Raw genomic sequence first — 20,049 nt, 5'->3', positions numbered from 1 at the left:
AGCACTCGTTATCCAAACACTTTTCACTTCATTTCGAAGGGTATTACTCGCCTAGTTCTCAAAATCCTTAGTATTGGGGTGTTCCCTGTTTGAATTTTTTGGGGTTGGCGAGGCATATTTTCGTATATCGAGGAACAACAAAGGATACGGATAAGGGATCGTTTGTGCGGCTCAAGGACAACGGCATCGAGTTCCAGTGCATGCCAGGACATGCCGGGGAAAGTAGAGAGCCACACAATGGGCGGCGGAATTATGAAATAATAATCAAGTAGGGCATAATCATAATGCCGTAACCTTGATGCGAAGGTAAACAATAATTAAGCCCGGCCGAGGGGATCTTCTATGAAAAAAATAGGCTCGTCGGGGGAATGGATGGGTATCCTGGATGGGATCGCAATCACAATCGCACACGTGTTGCTTCCACCCGGACAGAGCTAATCTGTAGCAGCATTCAGGACGCCTCGTTTCGGTTCTGGATGGGATATTCGAAATCAAGAATTAGCGGCAGCTGCTCCGACTTCTTCGTCCTCTTCTCCAACTTCGTCCTTACTCGATTTCCCTGCGACTTGACTTGAGGAGCAGCTGCAGAGGCGAACGTTAAGCACACGTGCCAAGGTGAGTCAGCAGGAGCAGGATCGCCAGAAGGATCGCCGGCAGGATCCGGGTCGAAATCGGACCAGAGGGACCCAAAACAGGAGTAGCAGCACATTAAGCAGCGAGGCTATTATCCTGCTAACCGCAACCATGTTTAAAGTTAACCCCTTGAAAGTTTGGGTTAAGAATTTAAGGAAACCCTTGATGAACTCAAAACCGATATGATACAATCTTGAGATATGTATGTTATTTACAAAATATTTGTTAGGTAAGTAGGCAATACTTAAAAACACCTTTACATTTCTTTTTTTAAAGGTTTGAAATAGGAATTTATAGGTTTCTCTTTTGGGTCGAAAGGAACTTCATTGTCCTCTGTATCCTCAATGGGTTAATTGTGTAACCCGGCCGAGGATGGTTAATTCGAAGGAGCAGCTGCTGTTGTTGCGTGAGTCGATCACGACATTTATCTGTTCGGCGGCTGTTTTGTTTCCTTGCCATCTTGCCAGGACAATTGGCAACCAGTTTGCGCCCTAAGCTTGCGAGTCCTTTGTCCTCGCAAGAAAGCTGCCAGGGAACCAGATCAGATCCCAGCCGAGACCCAACAACAGATGTTTTATTCTCGCGTTAAGGAACGTGTTTCCAAACATGATTTATGGCTCGGCCGCTCCGCGTTAGAGAGTGGATTGGCATCCTACGGAAAGAGACGGCCATCTTCGGTCCGAAAGAGAGGGCCTCATCATTGTTCCCATTGACCAGCTGCCAGGGCGGCGTCTTGGTCTTCCAGAGGGCCTCCGCCTCGCAGAACATGCCACCAGAACCGGTCCAAAGACGATCCCATCTTTCCAGCTTTGTGTCGTTTTTATGGCGTGTTATGATTTCGTATTACAATTAGCCGGCACAAAAGGCACACGGCTGCCTATTTCTGGGTTGTCAATTGTTTGCATTCTATAAAACCGAAGGCCCCATAAATTCACAAACCATGGCAGCGCATTAAAACTGTCAAAATTGTGCAGTTAAGTAGACATTGGATTGGTTTGGGTGCCGAATGACTACTTCATTAGATTGGCTCCCGAAGTGATTTAATAAAAAGGCAAAGGCAGAGTTTATTCGAATATCGAAGTTTTTGTCTCATCATGGTATCATATATTTATGCAAACTTGTTTGGATTGATTAATTATTTAATTACATAGCTATAATATTTATTAATTAATTGCCTGAAGTGAGTCACATTTTTCCGAGTGCACCTCAGTCTCGATCAGTTTAGAGTTGGACAGGGGCACACACCTCCGGCAGCACTTTAGACAAATAACTTAAACACCTATCGACAGGAGAAGCAGCAGGAGCAGCCATGCTGGCATGCCTCCAAACTAGACGCATTTCCAATTAGTTTTAAATCACAACTAATTGAATTCATTTCGGAGACTGCGCTGCATCGCGATCGGGATCGCCATCTAACCAATCTTATCTTAACAGTTATGATGTCGGTATGGCGGCCGCCTGTTTTGGCATTCTTAGCCAAAATTTATTGACAAAATTTGCAACACAGATTGCCGTCTCCAGGGCGAAGGGAGGCCAAAACCAGGTGAGTCGCACGAGGCGGAAGCTGCATGACCAGTAGCCCAGAAGGCAGAACCGTCGCTGTCTAACGCTGGCTAACACTCAGATAAATATAATGCAGTCTTCAGCACTCATTTTAAGATGTTGATACAACTAATTTTAAAATTGTTTTAAAATTTCATTAGTTTGATAAAAAAAAAGACTTTGCTGTTTAAAACTGAACCGCTTTTGTTAAGAGTTTCATTTTACGTTATGATTTTTGCATTATTTTTTTGAGTGTTGAGGATGGGTTGGAAGACCCACCTTCTGCCAGAAGCGCTGCCGGCATATGTGAAATCTATGGTCGTGATGGCTGGCTGGCTACCTGCCTGCAAATTCATAATAAATGGAGCACACTCCACGTTGGCGGCGCATGCAAAAAAGATCGGGCAGATCGGGCGAAAGGCAGCGATTGTTCAGAGATTGCTGGGACAAGTGGCGCTGCCTTAAAATCGCTGTAAAGCAACGGCTAAAAATGGGAATCAGGAAGTTTACATGCACTTTCTTTTTGGTGTTTCCTTTTCCTTTTTGAAAGTCCAACTGTTGCCGCGCATTTGCCTCGCAAAAGCTGATTGTTACAAAACTATTGATCGATAGCAGGGAGGTAAGAAAAGATAGAATGGTTTTAAATAATAACAACAGACTAATAATAACTATTAAAATTATAACTTTAGTTATCTTTCTATTTTATCTATATAATATAAGTTAGTAAAGCGTATTATATAATTCAAATCCTACAGCTATTCGCGCTTCGCAAACAGCTGTTATTGATAAGTGAACTCACGAGTTGGCAGCTCTCTTTGTGAATTTCTGCCTATCGCCTATCGCTCTGCTGGCTCGGAGCGTAACAAATTAAAATCAATTGAATCCAATCAAAGCACCCAATATAGAAGCTATAAGCACAGTTCTGGTCAGCAGAGGATCTTCCCGATAACAACGCAGATAAGATAAGCCCCTCAAACTCCCCCGACAGTTGAAAAAGGTGATAAAAAGAGCGGCAAGAGACCGGTGTCAATAATCGATTAGTTGCCATTTGCTAATTGGTGTTCTTTTGTTTATTCATTTCAGCCGGCAGAATGTGGCGACAACTCGGCGGTGTCGCACGAACGGGAAGCAACTTGAACTTCTGCAGGATGCGAGGACTTTCGGCTTTGGTCCAGGATAAGGCCTTGGTGGATGGAGCGTGGGTGGATTCGAGCAACTCCAAGGCAACTTTTGAGGTCCGGAATCCTGCGAATGGAGAGGTTATTGGAAAAGTTCCCAACATGACAGTGACCGATGCCCAAAAAGCCATAGATGCAGCCAAGAATGCATACGAATCCAAGGAGTGGCGGTCCCTGACGGCCAAAGATCGATCCAATCTGCTCAAGGTGAGTTTGGGGATTGATTCTTATCAGAAGAGCTAAGTCTCTCTTCACACATTATAAGCAAACATGTTTGAGAGCAGACTTTTATAATAACATTTAGCATGAAGTACTTAAAAGGTATATTTTTTAGTATGCGTATTATAACTGGAGTTTCCAGTTCTTTTGATAACCAGTCTTAAACATAAAAAAATTTTAATGTGAAGAAGAATTAAAGCCTTTAAGCCTCTAGTATGTGTCTCTTATATCCGTCAAGTATTTGGTTATAAGATGGAGAAGTTCGTCTGTAGGTCATTGTCATAATTTCTCTGGTTGGAAACTATCTGATAATCTTATCTCGTTTTGCAGAAATGGCACAAACTGATAGATCAGCACTCGCAAGAGATAGCTGAGATTATGACGGCGGAATCGGGCAAGCCGATAAACGAATCCAAGGGGGAGGTGGCCTACGGAAACGCATTTGTGGAGTGGTTCGCGGAGGAGGCCCGTCGCATCTACGGTGAGATTGTGCCCAGTGCTCAGCCCAACCGGGAGATCATTGTGATGAAGCAGCCCATCGGAGTGGCGGCCTTGATCACTCCCTGGAACTTTCCGATGGCAATGATCACACGAAAAGCAGGTGCAGCCTTGGCCGCAGGATGCACGGTGGTGGTGAAGCCCTCGGAAGATACTCCTCTCACAGCACTGGCCGTGGCTAAACTGGCAGTGGATGCAGGCATCCCAAAGGGAGTAATTAATGTGGTGACCACCAACCAAGCAGCTCCCATTGGTGATCTATTCTGCAAGAGTCCCGATGTGAGAGGCATTTCCTTCACAGGCTCCACAGAAGTGGGCAAGCTGCTGTTCCGCAACTCTGCTGATGGTATCAAGAGGATCTGCCTCGAGCTGGGCGGCAATGCTCCCTTCATTGTCTTCGATTCGGCCGACATCGATAAGGCGGTGGATGGAGCCATGGCTTCCAAGTTCAGGAACTGCGGACAGACCTGTGTTTCTGCCAACAGATTCTTCGTCCAGGATGGCGTCTACGATAAGTTCGTGGAGCGATTGAAGAAGCGCGTAGAGGCCTTAAAGATCGGCGACGGCCAGGGATGCGATGTGCAAATTGGACCACTGATCAACGAAATGCAGTTCAAGAAAGTCAGTGGTTTTGTGGAGGATGCGAGGTCTAAAAAGGCGAATATTCTGCTGGGAGGAAAACCGCTGAGCGACAAAGGCTCCCTTTTCTACGCACCCACAATTGTCGCAGATGTTCCACCTTCCGCTCAACTCTACACAGAGGAAGTCTTTGGCCCCGTAGTTTCTATCATCCGTTTCCGGGATGAGGAGGAGGCTGTTAAGAAGGCCAACGACACCAGGAGAGGACTGGCCGGCTACTTCTACAGCGAGAACCTGCAGCAGGTGTTCCGGGTGGCCAAGCGATTGGAGGTTGGCATGGTCGGAGTGAACGAGGGCATCATTTCCGCCGCCGAGGCTCCATTCGGCGGAGTCAAGGAGTCGGGAGTCGGACGGGAGGGCTCCAAGCACGGCATCGATGATTATGTGGATATCAAGTACATTTGCATGGGCAACCTTAAGTACGATTGAGGTTCAACGGATCAGTCACTTCCGCTGCTTTCATATGCTGTCTTCCATTAGAATGCGATTTGTTGAATGTTTCATAGTTAATTTATAAATCCACGCCGCTATTTTAATAAATGTGCACAAAATCGATGCTTAGTTTTCAATTATATTTCTTATTTACAATTCCAAAATACAATCTTCAAATATCCCTTTGTTTAAAATAACCGCCCTGAACGTGTCGATAGCTTGGTTCGATAAAGTACCAACCAGAAGTTCAGGCAGCATTTTTCCGCCAACACGCAACGGTCACACTATTGCCATCCCCACAGCTGTGCGAGAGAGACAGAGACACAATTACAATAGCCGCAATGCCGATGTCCGACAAAATTGTAAGTAAATTGTTGATAACAAATTGAAAAGAGCCATGGAAGTGCTTACAACTGAGACCAAGCAATTGTTTAGGGAGTGCAATACGATTCGGCAAGTGTTCGCTTAACGTAGCCCCGAAAATGCCGGCAAACAAAGTCGGTTTACCCAGTTCGATGGCGTTTGTTGTTGTTGCCCCTTATGAGGCAAATATAATTAAAAGTGCATAAGTCCATAAAAAGTGCAGGTGAAAATGTGTGTGACATCTATTTGGATGCACTTTGCGGAAGTGTAAAACCTCCCCAAGTCCTTTGATGCGGCGAAAAATTGCAGGCGGTGAAATGAAATGACACCATGACTTGTAGATTTTCGAGTGAACGAGTGCAGTCTAGGCGAAAAAATGGTCTTTGGGAATTTAGGGGGCCTTGAAGACCCCTTCATAAAACCAAAATAAATTATTAAAAATGAATGGAACTGCAGCCGCTTAGGGCATTATTTATGTGTTGCACTTGACCAATTTGGATATAAAGACGTGTCTGACCAATAAGACAATTTATATTTTGAGGGTGGTGCACTCAGAGAAATTTCTTTAGTTTTTGGATGGATAATAAAATATTTAAAATGTGAAATAGTAAACTACTAAATTATTCTTATTTTCATTTTTTTTTTGTGGTAAAGAGTAACGCATAAACTCCAGGTAGAATGTATAGTCTTTTTTTTTAAGTGCATCTAAATCTCTTTTAACTATGCACTCATTTGGCAACGAATTGCAATTGTTTTTAATGCGATGCCAACAAATTTTCACAGTCAAGTTCGCGCCTTCATGACGTACAGTCCGAATCACTAAGAAAAAGCCTTTCAGGCTTTGGTAGCTTCATAGCTACACTTGACAACCCCCCACCCAAGCCACCCACTACCCTCTGCACACCCCACTTAACCGCCCACCCAGTGACCTGCCCGGAAAATCAAGAAAATGGCCTGTGCACCACTGCTGCTCGAGCAATTCATCTACAAGAAGCGCAATTTCGCTTACGCCTTTGTGCGCCATCGTCTGTTTGTGTTATGCAAACAATCGGTTGGACCAACAATTCAATTATCCACTGACCAATAACTAATTTACACTATTTCTCGATTATTAATTCCAGCTAATTCGCGTTCAGTCGGCGGAGGGCATCAAACGCATTGAGATCTCGCCCAAGTCAAATCTGAAGCATCTCTACGACAGCGTTCAAAATGCCTTGAAGGTAGATGGATTCGGGCTCTTCAAGGAACGCAACTTCCTCACAGAGCTGCAGGCCAGTGGGAGCCAGCTGGTGGGAACTTCCTTGAAGCATGGTGATATGGTCTACTTAAAGCAGATTGCCGGCACATCGTCACGCGTAAGTTGGTTTTTCAGAAAGGATTGATAACTTACTAACTGCCACTTGTTTACAGCGCGCTAGCACCACAGTCTTGGACACTCAGCCGTTTAAAACCAGCAGTAACAGCAATCCAAGCAGCGCACGTCCATCCATCAACGTGGTCGAAGATGACGTGGACTTAGCTCTGAGCAAGGCAGATGGCACCATCAAGCGCGAACGCGATACCAAGCTGTATGAAATCATTTTCGACTGTTATATCTATAGTTTATTAATCAAGTATGATCTCTTTCAGCTGCCATCACAATGCCAATGGTCGTTGCGTCCACTGCTCCGCCCTGGAGCCCTACGACGAATCCTATCTGAAGGAGCAGAACATCAAGCACTTGTCCTTCCACTCGTACATACGCAAGCAGACCTCTGGCATGGACCAGGGCAAGTACTTTGTCTTCGACGACATCAATTGCCGCATCAAGCCAGGCTGCCGCGAGCATCCGCCATGGCCCAAGGGCATCTGCTCCAAGTGCCAGCCGTCGGCCATAACGCTGAACCGCCAGACATATCGCCACGTGGACAACGTTATGTTTGAGAACACCAAGATTGTGGAGCGGTTCCTTAACTACTGGCGCACCACCGGCCACCAGCGTATGGGATATTTGTACGGGACGTACGAGCAGCACACCGATGTGCCGCTGGGCATTCGGGCCAAGGTGGCTGCCATCTACGAGCCGCCGCAGGAGTCAACTCGGGACTCGATTAACATCCAGCCGGACGAGGGTGCTGATGATGTGGATGCTGTGGCAACTGCGCTAGGATTGAAGAAGGTGAGCCATTACCATTTGTTTTTAAATTTGTGAAATCTTTAATAATGGTAATTCCACAGATTGGTTGGATTTTCACTGATCTCATCACGGAGGATGCGACTGTGGGCACCGTCAAACAGATCCGCGGCATCGAGTCGCACTTCATCACGGCACAGGAGTGCATCACAGCCGGCGAGCTGCAGAACCGCCACCCAAATCCGTGTAAATATGCCTCCAACGGCGTCTTTGGCTCAAAGTTCGTGACTATTTGTGTGACGGGTAAGATTGAGTTAAACTCCTTTCTGTGTATTTATTAAAACGTATTTAATTGTAAATTGCAGGAGATAAAACCAAACAAGTTCACATGGAAGGCTACGCAGTTTCGGCTCAGTGCATGGCTCTCGTGCGAGATAATTGTCTGCTGCCCACTAAGGATGCGCCCGAGCTGGGCTACGTGCGGGAGTCCACGGACAAGCAGTATGTTCCCGATGTCTTCTATAAGGTAAGTTCTTACATTCACTTCCGTTTTGACGACAGCAATTCCCCCTTCAAAGTAAAAACACAATTGCGGGCAACCTTTATTGAATTACTTTCACATTTACGCAGAAAACGTGCATATTTAGACATCAATTAAAATTTGGGTTTTAATCGGTACCAATAATTAAATAACATACATGTAACATCGAGAGGATTACATTATGTTCTGTTACTTTCTTCAAGGTTCCTTTCTTTTCCTAGGTTTGTACTTGTCATCATTGCTCTGGGATTTCCATCAGTATTTCATTTCATTTATCGTATACCTAGGACAGACATGCGTAGTTTATTTTCCGACATTTTATTTGATTAATTTTATTCCACATTTATTTGAGTAATTAACTTATAGCCCTTTGAGCAATTGCCAGCCGATCACAATATTCCAGATTTTGCCCATTTTGTTTTTTGAATATCAAATCTAAAATATTTTTGTTTTATACTAATCGTTTCGCTTTTTTCTATCTAATGCGTTATAATTGGAGATGTTGGGATATTGTTCGAATTTATTTACAACTTAAAACATATATTAAATTATAATAATTTTCGTGTCGTTCAGAAAGATAATTTTTCATTTTACTTGTAATTTAAAAAATATTTTATACTTTCGATACTTTAATTAAAATCTAAAACTTCGACTTATGACCTACTGTTTTTTTTTTTTACTAACTTTTTGATTCCCATTATATACGGATGGCTATTCTTGGCATTCCTTTATTAAATCACAAACAGAGCTTCTATTATGGTCACACAAAATGCATATGTAGACATCGAAAAACTATCTCTCGAGGATAATTTTGGCTAACATGTACTATATAGTATACTTTGTATTGATAATTGAATTGACTAGGTCTATTTATCAGCCGCTTATTCTGATTTCACCTATTTCTTGGTTTAAATGACACGAGCTTATGAAGATTTTTATTTCAAACCTTTGCGTTATGTTATATATTTTTTTGTCAACCTTATTTTATTTTATTGTAGCTAATTTTCTATATCCAGGTAACGTGGTAGCGCTTCAACACCAATTATTTGGTGCTGTTGAATCCTTAACATTACGTATTCAATCTATCAAGGATTGATAAAAAATCCACCTTGCCCATGATTTTGAGTTATTTAAAGAACATTGATAAAGTCAGTAGATTTTGTTGTATTTTAAATAGCCTCCAAAACTTTTGATTTGTAAACTGTTTATAAAAACTCGATAAGACTGTTTAAAAAACTGGTTTGCTGGCTCTCACTATTTGCGTTGAGCTTAAAAAAAATTGAGAGCCATTTTTGACGGTCGAGTGGGCCTTTTAATTGTACAAAATTCGTACCAAGATTAGTAGCTTAGCGTTGTATACCAAGAAGAATATAGATATCGGAGACGGTTGAACATTCAAAGTACGTAGGAGATTCGTTCACTAGGGTTCGTTGAATTTCGAAGAGGAGTCGGTCGGTCGGTTGGTTGGTTGGTTGGTTAATTGGTTGGTCGGGTTTTATCGCTTCGAGTGGTACTCGCCACAGTTCCAGATGACGCTCCTCAGCGCCGGTCGCCCCAGCGCATTGCCACTGGCTGCGATGCGGTCGACCAGCTCGATGCCCTGCACGATGAACCCGAAGATGGCCGTGAAGGAGCGCATCTCGTTGAGCACCAGCCGGAACTGGCTGCCCACGAAGCCGCTCTTGTCCTGTCGCCGCTGACCCCTTCGCATGCCAACCGTTCCCCGATGCGCCTGCAGTCCCGTCTCGTCCGGCAGGAAGTACCGGTTCTCGAAGGACGAGTGCCCGCCCCGGCCGTTCTGCGACTCGAAGTCGCCGCTGATGATGCTCTCGCCTCCCCAGGCCTGGAAGACGGCGCATCCCCGGTAGCCGTAGCCACGATCGTGCCGCACCAGCGCCCTAAAGTTCTCGGCCATCCGGGGAGCGGCATCCGATCGCACGGCGATTAGTACCCGTCCGGCCAGTTCCCCTGCTATTTCCATGTCCAGAAAATAGATCGGATAACAGTGTGCGGAGGGCTGGCGGACAATGCTTACCGGAGAACTGGAGCCGCCGTCCCGATAGAGCTCCTGGCTTGGCTGGTTCATCATCTGCTGGTGCTGCTGCTGCGGCTGCTGATGTTGCTGCTGCTGCTGCTGCTGCTGCTGCTGCTGCTGCCATTGATCCCCCCAGTTGTCCCAGGAGTTCTCCGGCTGAAACATTGGCTGGAATACTGGCTCATGCGGGTGATCCTGTTGCTGATGATGATCCTGTTGCTGCTGCTGCTGCGCTTGCAGCACTTGCTGCATCCTCTGTCGCTGCTGCTCCAAGTGGCCCTGCCACAGCATTTCTCGCAGGTGTTGCACCACTCGCTGCTGCTCGCTGTCCAGGTTGTAGGGGTCGTTGATTTGCGGGAACGAGAAGCTGCTCTGGCTGTTGTTGCTGCTGCTCGGCGAGAAGGACGAGCCGGGGGATCCCTCCTCCGTTCCGGATCCTTGCGGGGTGGAGTAGTTCTGCTGATATCGGCGCAGCTCCCGCTCCTGATCCAGTTCCACCTGGTACATGTGCTGCCTGACCTCCGCCTCCCGCTGGCGGTGGTTGAAGTGCGGCGGCACCACCGCCCGACGTGGTTGCGGCAGCAACTCGGGCTCCGGCGGCGGCGTCCTGGAGCGCTGCGGAACCAGCTGGCGCTGCACCTCGTTCCAGTAGGCGAACACGCAGTAGTTGGTCAGCATGAGCGCGTGCGGTGGCTCCACATTGGCGGGAATCCCGCCGGGACGCGGCTGGCTGCGCAGCCGGAGGATCCGGTTGTTCAGCTGCTCGAAGTCCAGGATCTGCATGCCGTTCTCCTGGACTGCGGCGCGCAGTCGGCACTGGAAGTGCACCTCCACCAGCTGCTGCTCAAACTTTCGCCGCTGGTTGGCCAGCTGGCTGAGCAGGTGCAGCATGTCGGCGCCCGAGAGATTTAACAGGGATCGGTTCAGATCCTGCTCGGCGCGCCGGTGCCAGCCCGTCATCGTGGCGGCGATCATGCTGGGATGGTGCTCCAGGATCAGGCGCTTCACGTGCAACTGCACGTGGAAGCAGGCCTCGCACAGCTGGCGCAGCAACTCCATCTCGCGGGTGGACAGCTCGGAGGCGTGGCTGGCCGTGTGCTTGATCTTCGCCAGCTCCGAGCTGAGCAGCTGGCGCAGCAGCTCGTGGTAATCCAGCTGGCGGGTGAGGCGGTGTTCCCGATGCAGTGGCTCGTCCGAGCAGGCGCGGCACATCAATCGCTGGCAGTTGTGGCACCACGTGGAGTTCGGCATCGCGTGGACGAAGCAGTGCTCCGAGCTGCTGGCCAGAAAGCTCTCGACACAGACCACGTTCGACCAGTTGTCCGAGTGGAACTCTGGCTCCTCACCGGAAACCTCCACGTTGCTGATCTTTCCCTCCGAGAAGTCCAACATGGCCTTGCCCAAAACCAAAGCGCGCAACTCGCGAAGAAGATACACAATGGCCTTGGATTCCGGCAGACTCTGGCCAAGTAACTGGGTGCGAACTCCGCACAGGGGGCAGATGCAGTCCGAGGAATCCAGGTCGGTGCTAATGGCCACACACTCTCCGCAAAAAGTGTGCTGACAGACGAGCTCCTTGGGCAGCAGCTTGCCACCGGCCAGGTCGTAAAGGCGATGGCACAGGCCGCAGCTCAGCAGCGACTCCAGCTCCTTTGGCACCTTGATGGAGTCCATTTTCCTCGGCACTAAAATGTAGAAAAGTCGACCTAAATTATTTTGTTTTTAGGGAAAACCTTTCCTTAGGTGTTGCTACGATTATAAAGGTACGAATGTGTTTGGCAATGTGGTGGATCTGACACGTTTCAAACAGTTTTCCCGGACTACTTTGATTATGTTCCAAGATTAAGAACCCCTTGGTAAATGTAAGGTTTCTATTAAATATTATATTTATTGAGGCAGCTAGGCAGAACAAATAACCATTCCGGTTTAATTTGCTGACTTACACAAATCATCAACAGATGTCTTCAACTTGTTTTGCACTTTACTTGAGCCTCTTATGAGCAATAAGTAAACAACGCATGCAAACAAAATTGAAAAGTTTTTGTTTCAACAATATTTTCATTAAAAATACCTTTAGATCTACTTTGTTTAAAGCTCAAACAGACGAAGTGAAGACTTAAAATTATTTGATGTTATTGGGATGTCCCATTATTAGGTAATCTTTTCGTGGATTTTCTTCCTGTATTCCCCCCCTTGAAACTTCATTTTTAATCCACAAAAAGTTTATAAATTTTAAAATTGATTATTCTTTGGGTTGATTGTGATTAGCCTTCCACCCACGCTTCCTAAAAAATCCCAGAGCGAAGCCCATTTCTTGGTCGGTCAAAGGTCTGTGGCCTAATTCTTTGAGTGACCCCTCGAAAAGTTTTCGCCGTGTGGCAGTTATTGGGAATTTGTTTTAAGCTGTGTAATCAAACTTTGTTTGGCATGGGGCATTCCAGAGTAGGAACCGCAACTTAATGTCTAACAAGCCGTTCGGGGAGTCGAGAAATTGGGGTCATGGCAACGAGGAAAATCTGGTCAAAGGAAATAGCATCGCACTCGGACTAAATGTTGACCAAAGCTAAAACTTTGCGGATAATCAACATGCGTGTTTTGTTTGTTTTGGTTACTTGGCTCTCTTTTTCACAGCTTGCCTGCTTTGAAGCCCGCAAAACAAATTAATTAATATTCAAAGGAAGTAATTGCGACTGCTGTTCAAACCGATTGTGGGTGATTTAGTGGCCTCATTAAGGATTTCAATTGAGTCCATCTACCAATCTTTTGCTTTGACCTGCCATAAGTTTGGCGATTAAATTGTAAGGCCTTTTCAAGCAACCCATAAACTACTTAGATTTCGTGTCATAAAATCATGCATGTCATATTTTTTCATTTTAAAGTGAGTACAAAACTTCGGATCGAAATTGCTCTCCATTTGTCCGGCAAACAAACAAAAAGCGGCCGGCAAACACTGTTGAAAAATGGGCACTTAAGTGACCTTCCAAGTGTGTTTCCCCTGTTTGTCGTGGCATTATAATTCACCTGCCGAAAGCAAACGTTACGCCTCTTTCCTCCGACTCGGATTATATTTTCTTCCGTGCCATTGGACAGCGAGAACCACGTTTCTGGCATTCCTTACGCTTATTTTGTTTTCTATTTATTATTCGCCCTTTGTTCCATGTTGGCCGTTTGCTTTCCATTCACTCAGCTTCCCCTTTTTCTCTGCAATTATGCAAATGCTTTAAGCTGTCTGCGAATTCAGCTGGCTCCGACAATTACTTCAGGGGAGTTTCCTTTGCATGCGGCATAAAAACATTGCCTACTTTCCAGAGTCTTCTTCGGAGTCTCGCGTTTTTTCGCACTTTTTGCCACCGAAGCAAATGTGTAAATTGAGAAAATAAATTCCTTTGGCTGTCGTTCTCGCCCTGACATAAATTCGTATTTATGGGACTTTTTTTGTCTACCAGCAAAGTTGTGTTTAGAATAAAAACGTACAAAATGGGCGCGAATTCGTTTTGGTAATTGCTTACACGCCTGGAAATTAAGTTGACAATTTGACGCACAATGGACCACGCTCTATTCATGACAATTGTCGGTGATCCAGTTGTACGTTTTGGCACAGGGGAAAAGCCAGTTGAAGACAGGCCAAGACAATGACAGATTTTCCCTGTCTGACAAATTAAACGCCCGATGGCTGTCAGTATTATTAGGGCTTAACTCACATTTAGCCACGTTTACACGTTGACACCAAAAAGCCAAAAGTCGACACCTACAATGACCCAATTGTGGAAATGTAAGCAGAGTTAATTAAGTACAATTAACATAAGGATAAAGGGTGCAAATTTTCATTTGACCTTTTTAACTTTTCACGTGGGTTTTGGCATTTTGTACACCTTTTGGTAAAATAAATCTGTTTTTAACCTTTACCACCTCGCATTTTACTTGTTTAAAGTTGTTACGCTGAAATGTTTTTGATTGTCAGACTATGCCATACATTTTTAACAGGCCTGTTGCACATTTTGTCCGATATAAAATGTATTTTCGTGCCTGCTTACTTAAATATATAACACATGCCGAAGCCTTTCGCTTAGCACATGCAATTCCCAAACGAAATCAAAAGTTTTCCGCACCAGATAAATCACCTGGCTTATAACTTATGTACGCAGTGGCAGTCTGACAATTTGTTCGGTTAAGTGAATCCCCCTTATTTTAATTGCCAGATTAGCAGAAAAGCTGTTTATATTACGCTTGTATGATTTTTTCAATACTAGTTGACCTTCGGTATAATTCTGTGAAAAGCCGTGGAATTGCATATGCTTAGCTCTTCAACGTAATTGTCCCACTGAATTATTCACAATTTTCCTGTGGCTCCCAGGAACGCAAGCGTTTCGTCATTGTCTACTTAGTCATTTTTTTGCCGAACTGCGTCAGCGAATTGAGGCCAGGCATTTGGCTTAAAATCATAAAAAGTGGCGAAAGCGAAGGCAAATCTGCAAATCGATAAGCAATTTGTGGCCTCGTTTGCTTCACTTTGGCCCACTTCCTTCTCCTTGGACTCATTGTCAGTGCCATTGGACTGGGCCAGCCTACGTTTTTATGCCGGGCAATAAAAATTTATTACTGGCTTGGGTGTCACCTTCGATGGCCAGTAGGTCTCTATTCCTGGCCGGACTGTGCAGCCAACTCCCCTTTGCTAATTGCCATAAACAGACTTGGGCCGGGAAAATAATTGGTTCCCCCATTTTAATGGCAGTGCAAACGTGCTGAGAATTTCCCAGCCATATGGTCAAGTGTGCAATTCATATTTGCAAGGATGTGTCAAAGGATTTCGAGGCTTTGCGGGAGGAGAGCTCTGCGGTTGATAGACTTTATTTGAGTAACAGCCTGTCGCAGTTAATTGGATCTGTAACTTCTGTGGAACTTGCTCAAAGTGAAAAGAGAAAACATGAAGCTATGACAGATAAATTAATATTCCCTTACAAACTTGTAAAAGAAGTTCAAGTTCGTAGCCATCAGAAATGAGATGTGTAGTTTAATAGTGCCAGTTTTTAAGTTTCATGTGAGGGTAGCGAGTTAAGCTGACAAATAATTAGCATACTTTTGCGGAAAATCGACCTTTTTTGATTGATGGGCCTTGGCCCGGCGGCCAAAAGCTTTCCTGCCAGACTTCAATCATGCAAATTAACCTTCAGCATGTCAAATCATAGGCTAATCAAAGCAGAACTTTGATGGATTCGAAATGGAATGTAGCAAATCTGTGACGAATAAGTGCGGCTGAAGGTCTGCATCCGTTGAGATAGGATAACGAATGTACTGATTAAACACATCTGAGCAAAAGACACATGTTGCTGCTTGGGGTGAAGTTATGGATTGGGAACTAAAGCACAGAAACTTTGATTGCTGTTCTGTAAAATCAAATAATATATTTGCCTCAAGGGAAATTGAATGTTCATCATTTAGTTTTTAGTAGATATTTTATTATGCTGCAAGTAAAGTTGTTTTGTTTTATAAACACTTAAGTCTTACCTTAAAAAGTGTGGTTTATTCCTTAAAATTTGATGTCATTAAAATTACTTTATGTGAATATATCTCACTACGAAATTCTCAGGAACTTGATTGTTTTCAATTGTTATTGTTGTACCTTAGGTTTGAATGCGTTTCATAGTTGCTACATTGAAAATGCTTCAAAAAATATTTACTTTCGGTTTTTATTGTTCTGTCATTTGTACACTCGCACTTGGGATTTCCCTACTTTTGGGTGCACTTGCAGGAGGTGAAAGCTTTGAAGATTTTACTTTCACTCTTCGGACTGATTTTCTTCTTGATGTTCGCTGTCTGCAGCTTGTTCTTTTGCCCCACCACCTGCGCTGGCTCCTCAATTGGCTGCACTTCCTGCTGGGATGAATCCCCCTCGTGCTGTTGCATTTGTAGTTGCTGCTGTTGCTGTTGCTGCTGCTGCTGCTGCTGCTGCTGCTCGTGTTGCTCGTACTCGTGTTGCTGCTGTATCTGTTGCTGGTGCTGCTGCAGTAGCTGTTGCTGTTGCAGGCGCGACTTGAATGCTGCATTGCTAAGCTGCCAGCTGCTCGAGGAGGCTCTCAGCGGCGCTGGCTTTGTGTGCTGCTGCTGGTAGTTTGGTGCCGCACTGGCCAATCCCGCCGAGCTCTCCGCGCTGTTGGACGAGAGTGTCGAGGAGGCTACCGCCGTCCAGAACATGGTTGCTCAGCTGTCTAACGATTCTACGCATCGGAAGCGACTCCTCCAGGCCAGGCATGATAGCCGAAAAAAAGGTGGATATGGATGTTTCCGGAAACACAAACAAATAAGCGAGGGAAACGCGTGCCGTTTGCCGTTCGACTTTAGCGCGACTCGAAGCTCGAGGCTCGTCCTGCCCCTTTCGCGATTCGTTGGCAAATGCAGCTTCGGCCAGCCAGGACGTGGCTTTTATACTGCTCGGAGAGAGCTTGCGGAGCTTTGGGTGTCCTGGCCACTGGCGCTCTTCTTCGATGGCTCCCAATGTCAATGTCAAGCTGTTTTTACTCTCGCTTAACGGCCTTTTTCTGCTCCACACGGCATGCAAACTGTTTACCCCTTTTTAGCTGCAGTTTTGCAAAATTGATTTCGCTGGTAGCCTACTGAAGTATTCCTTGAAATTGATAACACACACAGGGTAATTACATCTATGAAAAAGATTTACTGCGAATTTGACACACACATAAGTGTTGACTGGTATGGCATGTTTCTATGAACCAAAAGTGAGCATTATGAGTAGTAACTTATTGAAATTAAGGCACAATATTAGTAAAATTTCTTGCATATAAACTGACCTCTGACCAAAATATCCTTTTCTTGACGGAAAGCTTTCAAAACTTGACGTATTTGGCTGCAATGCAATTTAAACTACAAACTTAATTTCATCCGCTGCCTCTTTAATGGAAGCGGAAACTGGCATTAACTTGGCTATTAAAACATAAAAGTATCTACTGGGGGAAAGAGCTCTCGCCAATTTCCTGCTCAGCAGTTATAATGACGTTCAGTGGTTCCGTTTGACCAGCTTCTGCTCCACTGGGCGGTCCGCCTACTGCCTTTAATCGGGGTCCATCCGCTGGAGTGAGGGGCTAATTAACTTATGCATGTTCAGGTGATGTGTACTATTTCATTCCGATTGGATGCACCGCCATCGAGTTGGCATCGTTGACGTGCTGACGCCTCCGCGGCTGACACGCCCCCACTTTGCCGACCACCGACACGATGCCTGCTTAATTGCGTTTGTTGCGAAACTCGAAACAGTAATTATAAATCCAGAACAGGTGTGGTGTTTCCTGGGCCTAAATCCCAGCGTCCAGTGCTCTGGATTTTCCCTTATTAAAATGGTTACAACTTATGGCTGCAAGCGCTTGTGGCTTCTGTGCAATTTCATTTGCCCCAGAGTTGATTTAAATTCAAAATGATATTCCGACTCGCAGATGGTTGACTTTAGACTTTGCCTATGACATGAAGGCAACGCTTCAATTTCCTAGAAGAGGTCAAGGCAATAAGAGTCAAAAAAAAAAAAAAAGTTATAAAATAATTAAAAAAAGTTAATATGTTTGACCTCTTTGTCCCCTTGCTTACAAACCTTGAAATTTTCATTATGTTTGCATTAACCAAGTAAAAGGCAAGAATCCATCAAGCATAAAACTAATTACAATTATTATTTATTTAATTAACTTAACTAGGACCTTTTTCTTGATCATTGAAGCATCCGGAAATGCCAGGAACGAGGTCATCATTTCAGTAGCATATAGATAGAGTTATTCGCGAGGGTTTTTCTGTCTGAGTAAGAGCTTGATTTCTAGGACGTCTGCCTTGAGCCGCAGATTTGCTGAACCTGGGTGAATTGCAGTCTTTTTTAACCAGTTCCAAGACCAAATCCGAGTGCCGCCGGCCTTGGTGGGTGTGGGCAAGGTCACTGCCGAGCTAACAGGTTGCCCCCAGCGAGCTTTTGAGGGGAGAGAGTGGGGATGGGAGCGAGCTGGGAGGAAGGGAAGAGAGAGAGCAGGTCAGACGTCAGCAAACGTTTTTTTTACCCCCTTTCTTTCTGGCCCGAATCAGATGTAGGTCACTGGGCCAAGTCTAGCTGGGCTAATATTATTTAAAGCCTGAATAACCCACTTTCCCACTGCCTTTTTTCGCCAGGAAAAGGACCAGTACGGCAACGAGGTGCAGCGACTGGCTCGCCCCCTGCCCGTGGAGTACCTCCTGGTGGACGTGCCCGCATCGACTCCGCTGCAGCCGCAGTACACCTTCACCGAGTACGACAAGCGCCAGCCATTCCCCATCGAGAACCGATACATCGACGGCCACCTGCAGGACTTCAACGCACTCAGCTGCTACCTGTCCGCCTGGGGCGACGAGGAGTTCCTCGAGGCCATCTCCGACTTCCACCTGCTGGTCTACCTCTACAAGACGGACATGCTCCCGCTGCGCCAGGCCATGGCTCCGCTGCTGGAGGCGGTGCGCACCAAGAACCCCAACCAGGCGGCCCAGTTCAAGAGCCAGGAGGTGTGGAAGCTGCTCGAGACGCTCATCCAGGCCAGTTCCGGAGGAAGTGGGTGAGTTTCAGCCAAATATATTCCCTATCTCAGTATTATGGAAGGGGAATTCATCTCCTTGTTTTAAGAAAAGTCGTAAACCAGAAAGGAAGCTAGCTTTGCCGAGCAGAAGCTGATATTTTATCAATTTAGCATAAGCTCTACATTAATCATATGAGCAACAGTTCGGATTCCAGGATTAAATTAACCTACTTTCAACAAGGAAACATTTTTGTTTGCAATTGGAGTGCAGTGTTTAACCTGTGACATTTAATAAAGTCCGCTTTGTCATTTGTAAATTGACGTTAATTGATGTACAATACTATATGCTACTAGACTTGCATTTCATCTGCTTTCCAGTTTCAAAATAATTTGATTTCCGGAAGCTTTTATCTGGAAACAGAGGAAAGCTCTGGTTGCAGTTGAAATAATCAAATTTTAAAAGGATATTTTTGTTGCATCGTTAACGTGTATTGATGTGGCTGTAGGAAAAGAAGTCACTTTCTTTTTACAAAAGTGATTCCCTTTTGGATATCCTTGATATGATTTAAAGTGCTTCGAAATTGTATTTGGTTTGTTCTCCTTTCGTTGCAGTGGCACCACCAGCTATCCCAGTGGCGGGTCATCGGCAAGTGCCGGAGCCGCTGGACCGGAGGCGATGGACCTGGACGGCAACACCTGGACGTGCAGCCACTGCACCTTCATCAACCGCGGCGAGCTCACCTCCTGCGAGATCTGTTCGTTACCCAGATAAGGATCCCCGAGAAATGAATTCCACGATTTGCAGCCTAGATGAACCATTCGAAATTCCGGTGTAAAACAAACTAAAGATTCAATCATACTTACTTATAGCAGCAGCTGGAAGACATGGGTGTCCCTCACACACACGTACACATGCACACTTAGAGGCGCACGGACATACACAAACACACACACAAGCAGCGGTTCGTGCGAATGCCGCGCATTATCTCTATGTAATCCTTGTGTAAGAATTTTATAAAATAAAACAAAAAGAAGGAAGAAAAACTTAATTTATTTTTAAATAAATTTCAATTGTTGTGCATAAGCCTTTGTGGTTTTTATTTTCAAATTTATATAGTTTATTTTGGGGGAGTTGAATAAGCAGTTTTAACCAACAAATTAACCAAACATACAAAGTTACCTGGTTAAGGCCAAGTTTCCACCCCTTCAAGAAAAAGAATAAACTTTTCATAGTTAAGACCTTTATTAAAAAGTTACTAAAACATAAGTTTTTAATCAGTCCAAATAAAACTGATAGTCAATCCCGTAATTTTTGGACCAAACCC

The 20,049-nt window shown here is 45.2% G+C and overlaps 4 protein-coding genes across 9 annotated transcripts; 2 read left to right on the top strand and 2 right to left on the bottom strand.

The window, feature by feature from the left end:
- Positions 1-2,999: 2,999 nt before the first annotated feature.
- Positions 3,000-5,264, top strand: LOC108095978 (succinate-semialdehyde dehydrogenase [NADP(+)] GabD). Its single transcript, XM_017197322.2, has 3 exons — positions 3,000-3,172; positions 3,259-3,560; positions 3,903-5,264. Exons 2-3 carry the CDS (start codon positions 3,267-3,269, stop codon positions 5,136-5,138), a joined length of 1,530 nt encoding a protein of 509 aa, XP_017052811.1. The 5' UTR covers positions 3,000-3,172; positions 3,259-3,266; the 3' UTR covers positions 5,139-5,264.
- Positions 5,265-5,425: 161 nt separating this feature from the next.
- Positions 5,426-19,808, top strand: LOC108095748 (nuclear protein localization protein 4 homolog). Of its 2 annotated transcripts, none has more exons than XM_017196933.1 (8): positions 5,426-5,503; positions 6,626-6,859; positions 6,915-7,072; positions 7,134-7,662; positions 7,722-7,920; positions 7,983-8,143; positions 18,348-18,763; positions 19,337-19,808. In XM_017196933.1, the coding sequence occupies exons 1-8, from the start codon at positions 5,483-5,485 to the stop codon at positions 19,494-19,496; spliced, it is 1,878 nt and encodes a 625-aa protein (XP_017052422.1). In that variant the 5' UTR covers positions 5,426-5,482; the 3' UTR covers positions 19,497-19,808. The 2 variants fall into 2 exon arrangements, with proteins under 2 accessions (XP_017052422.1, XP_017052420.1); XM_017196931.2 differs by lacking the exon at positions 5,426-5,503 and adding an exon at positions 6,306-6,555.
- LOC108095746 (transcription factor SPT20 homolog) lies at positions 8,197-11,982 on the bottom strand. 5 transcript variants are annotated; one of them, XM_017196929.2, is made up of 2 exons: positions 10,194-11,981; positions 8,197-8,441 (listed from the first exon to the last, which is right to left on the bottom strand). In XM_017196929.2, exons 1-2 carry the CDS (start codon positions 11,865-11,867, stop codon positions 8,427-8,429), a joined length of 1,689 nt encoding a protein of 562 aa, XP_017052418.1. In that variant the 5' UTR covers positions 11,868-11,981; the 3' UTR covers positions 8,197-8,426. The 5 variants fall into 5 exon arrangements, with proteins under 5 accessions (XP_017052418.1, XP_017052419.1, XP_017052415.1 ...); XM_017196930.2 differs by lacking the exon at positions 8,197-8,441 and adding an exon at positions 8,573-8,593; XM_017196928.2 differs by lacking the exon at positions 8,197-8,441 and adding an exon at positions 9,981-10,126 and having other exon boundaries at positions 10,194-11,982.
- On the bottom strand, positions 14,762-17,304 carry LOC108095752 (ataxin-8). The gene has a single exon (XM_017196939.2). The coding sequence runs from the start codon at positions 16,383-16,385 to the stop codon at positions 15,921-15,923; it is 465 nt and encodes a 154-aa protein (XP_017052428.1). The 5' UTR covers positions 16,386-17,304; the 3' UTR covers positions 14,762-15,920.
- Positions 19,809-20,049: the final 241 nt, after the last annotated feature.

The sequence above is a fragment of the Drosophila ficusphila genome, unplaced genomic scaffold (assembly GCF_018152265.1).
Source record: "Drosophila ficusphila isolate 14025-0441.05 unplaced genomic scaffold, ASM1815226v1 contig_791, whole genome shotgun sequence".
Taxonomy (NCBI): Eukaryota; Metazoa; Arthropoda; class Insecta; order Diptera; family Drosophilidae; genus Drosophila; species Drosophila ficusphila.
The sequence above is the reverse complement of the archived record's forward strand: the minus strand, read 5'-3'. Positions and strand labels throughout refer to the sequence as shown.

Excerpts from the sequence above, each read along its gene's own strand:
- LOC108095752 (XM_017196939.2), bottom strand. The coding sequence starts at position 16,385 with ATGTTCTGGACGGCGGTAGCCTCCTCGACACTCTCGTCCAACAGCGCG.
- LOC108095746 (XM_017196926.1), bottom strand. The coding sequence starts at position 11,867 with ATGGACTCCATCAAGGTGCCAAAGGAGCTGGAGTCGCTGCTGAGCTGC.
- LOC108095748 (XM_017196931.2), top strand. The coding sequence starts at position 6,454 with ATGGCCTGTGCACCACTGCTGCTCGAGCAATTCATCTACAAGAAGCGC. Across the intron at positions 6,860-6,914 it reads TTGCCGGCACATCGTCACGC|CGCGCTAGCACCACAGTCTT; the intron begins GTAAGTTGGTTT and ends ACTTGTTTACAG. Across the intron at positions 7,073-7,133 it reads CGCGAACGCGATACCAAGCT|CTGCCATCACAATGCCAATG; the intron begins GTATGAAATCAT and ends GATCTCTTTCAG.
- LOC108095978 (XM_017197322.2), top strand. The coding sequence starts at position 3,267 with ATGTGGCGACAACTCGGCGGTGTCGCACGAACGGGAAGCAACTTGAAC. Across the intron at positions 3,561-3,902 it reads ATCGATCCAATCTGCTCAAG|AAATGGCACAAACTGATAGA; the intron begins GTGAGTTTGGGG and ends CTCGTTTTGCAG.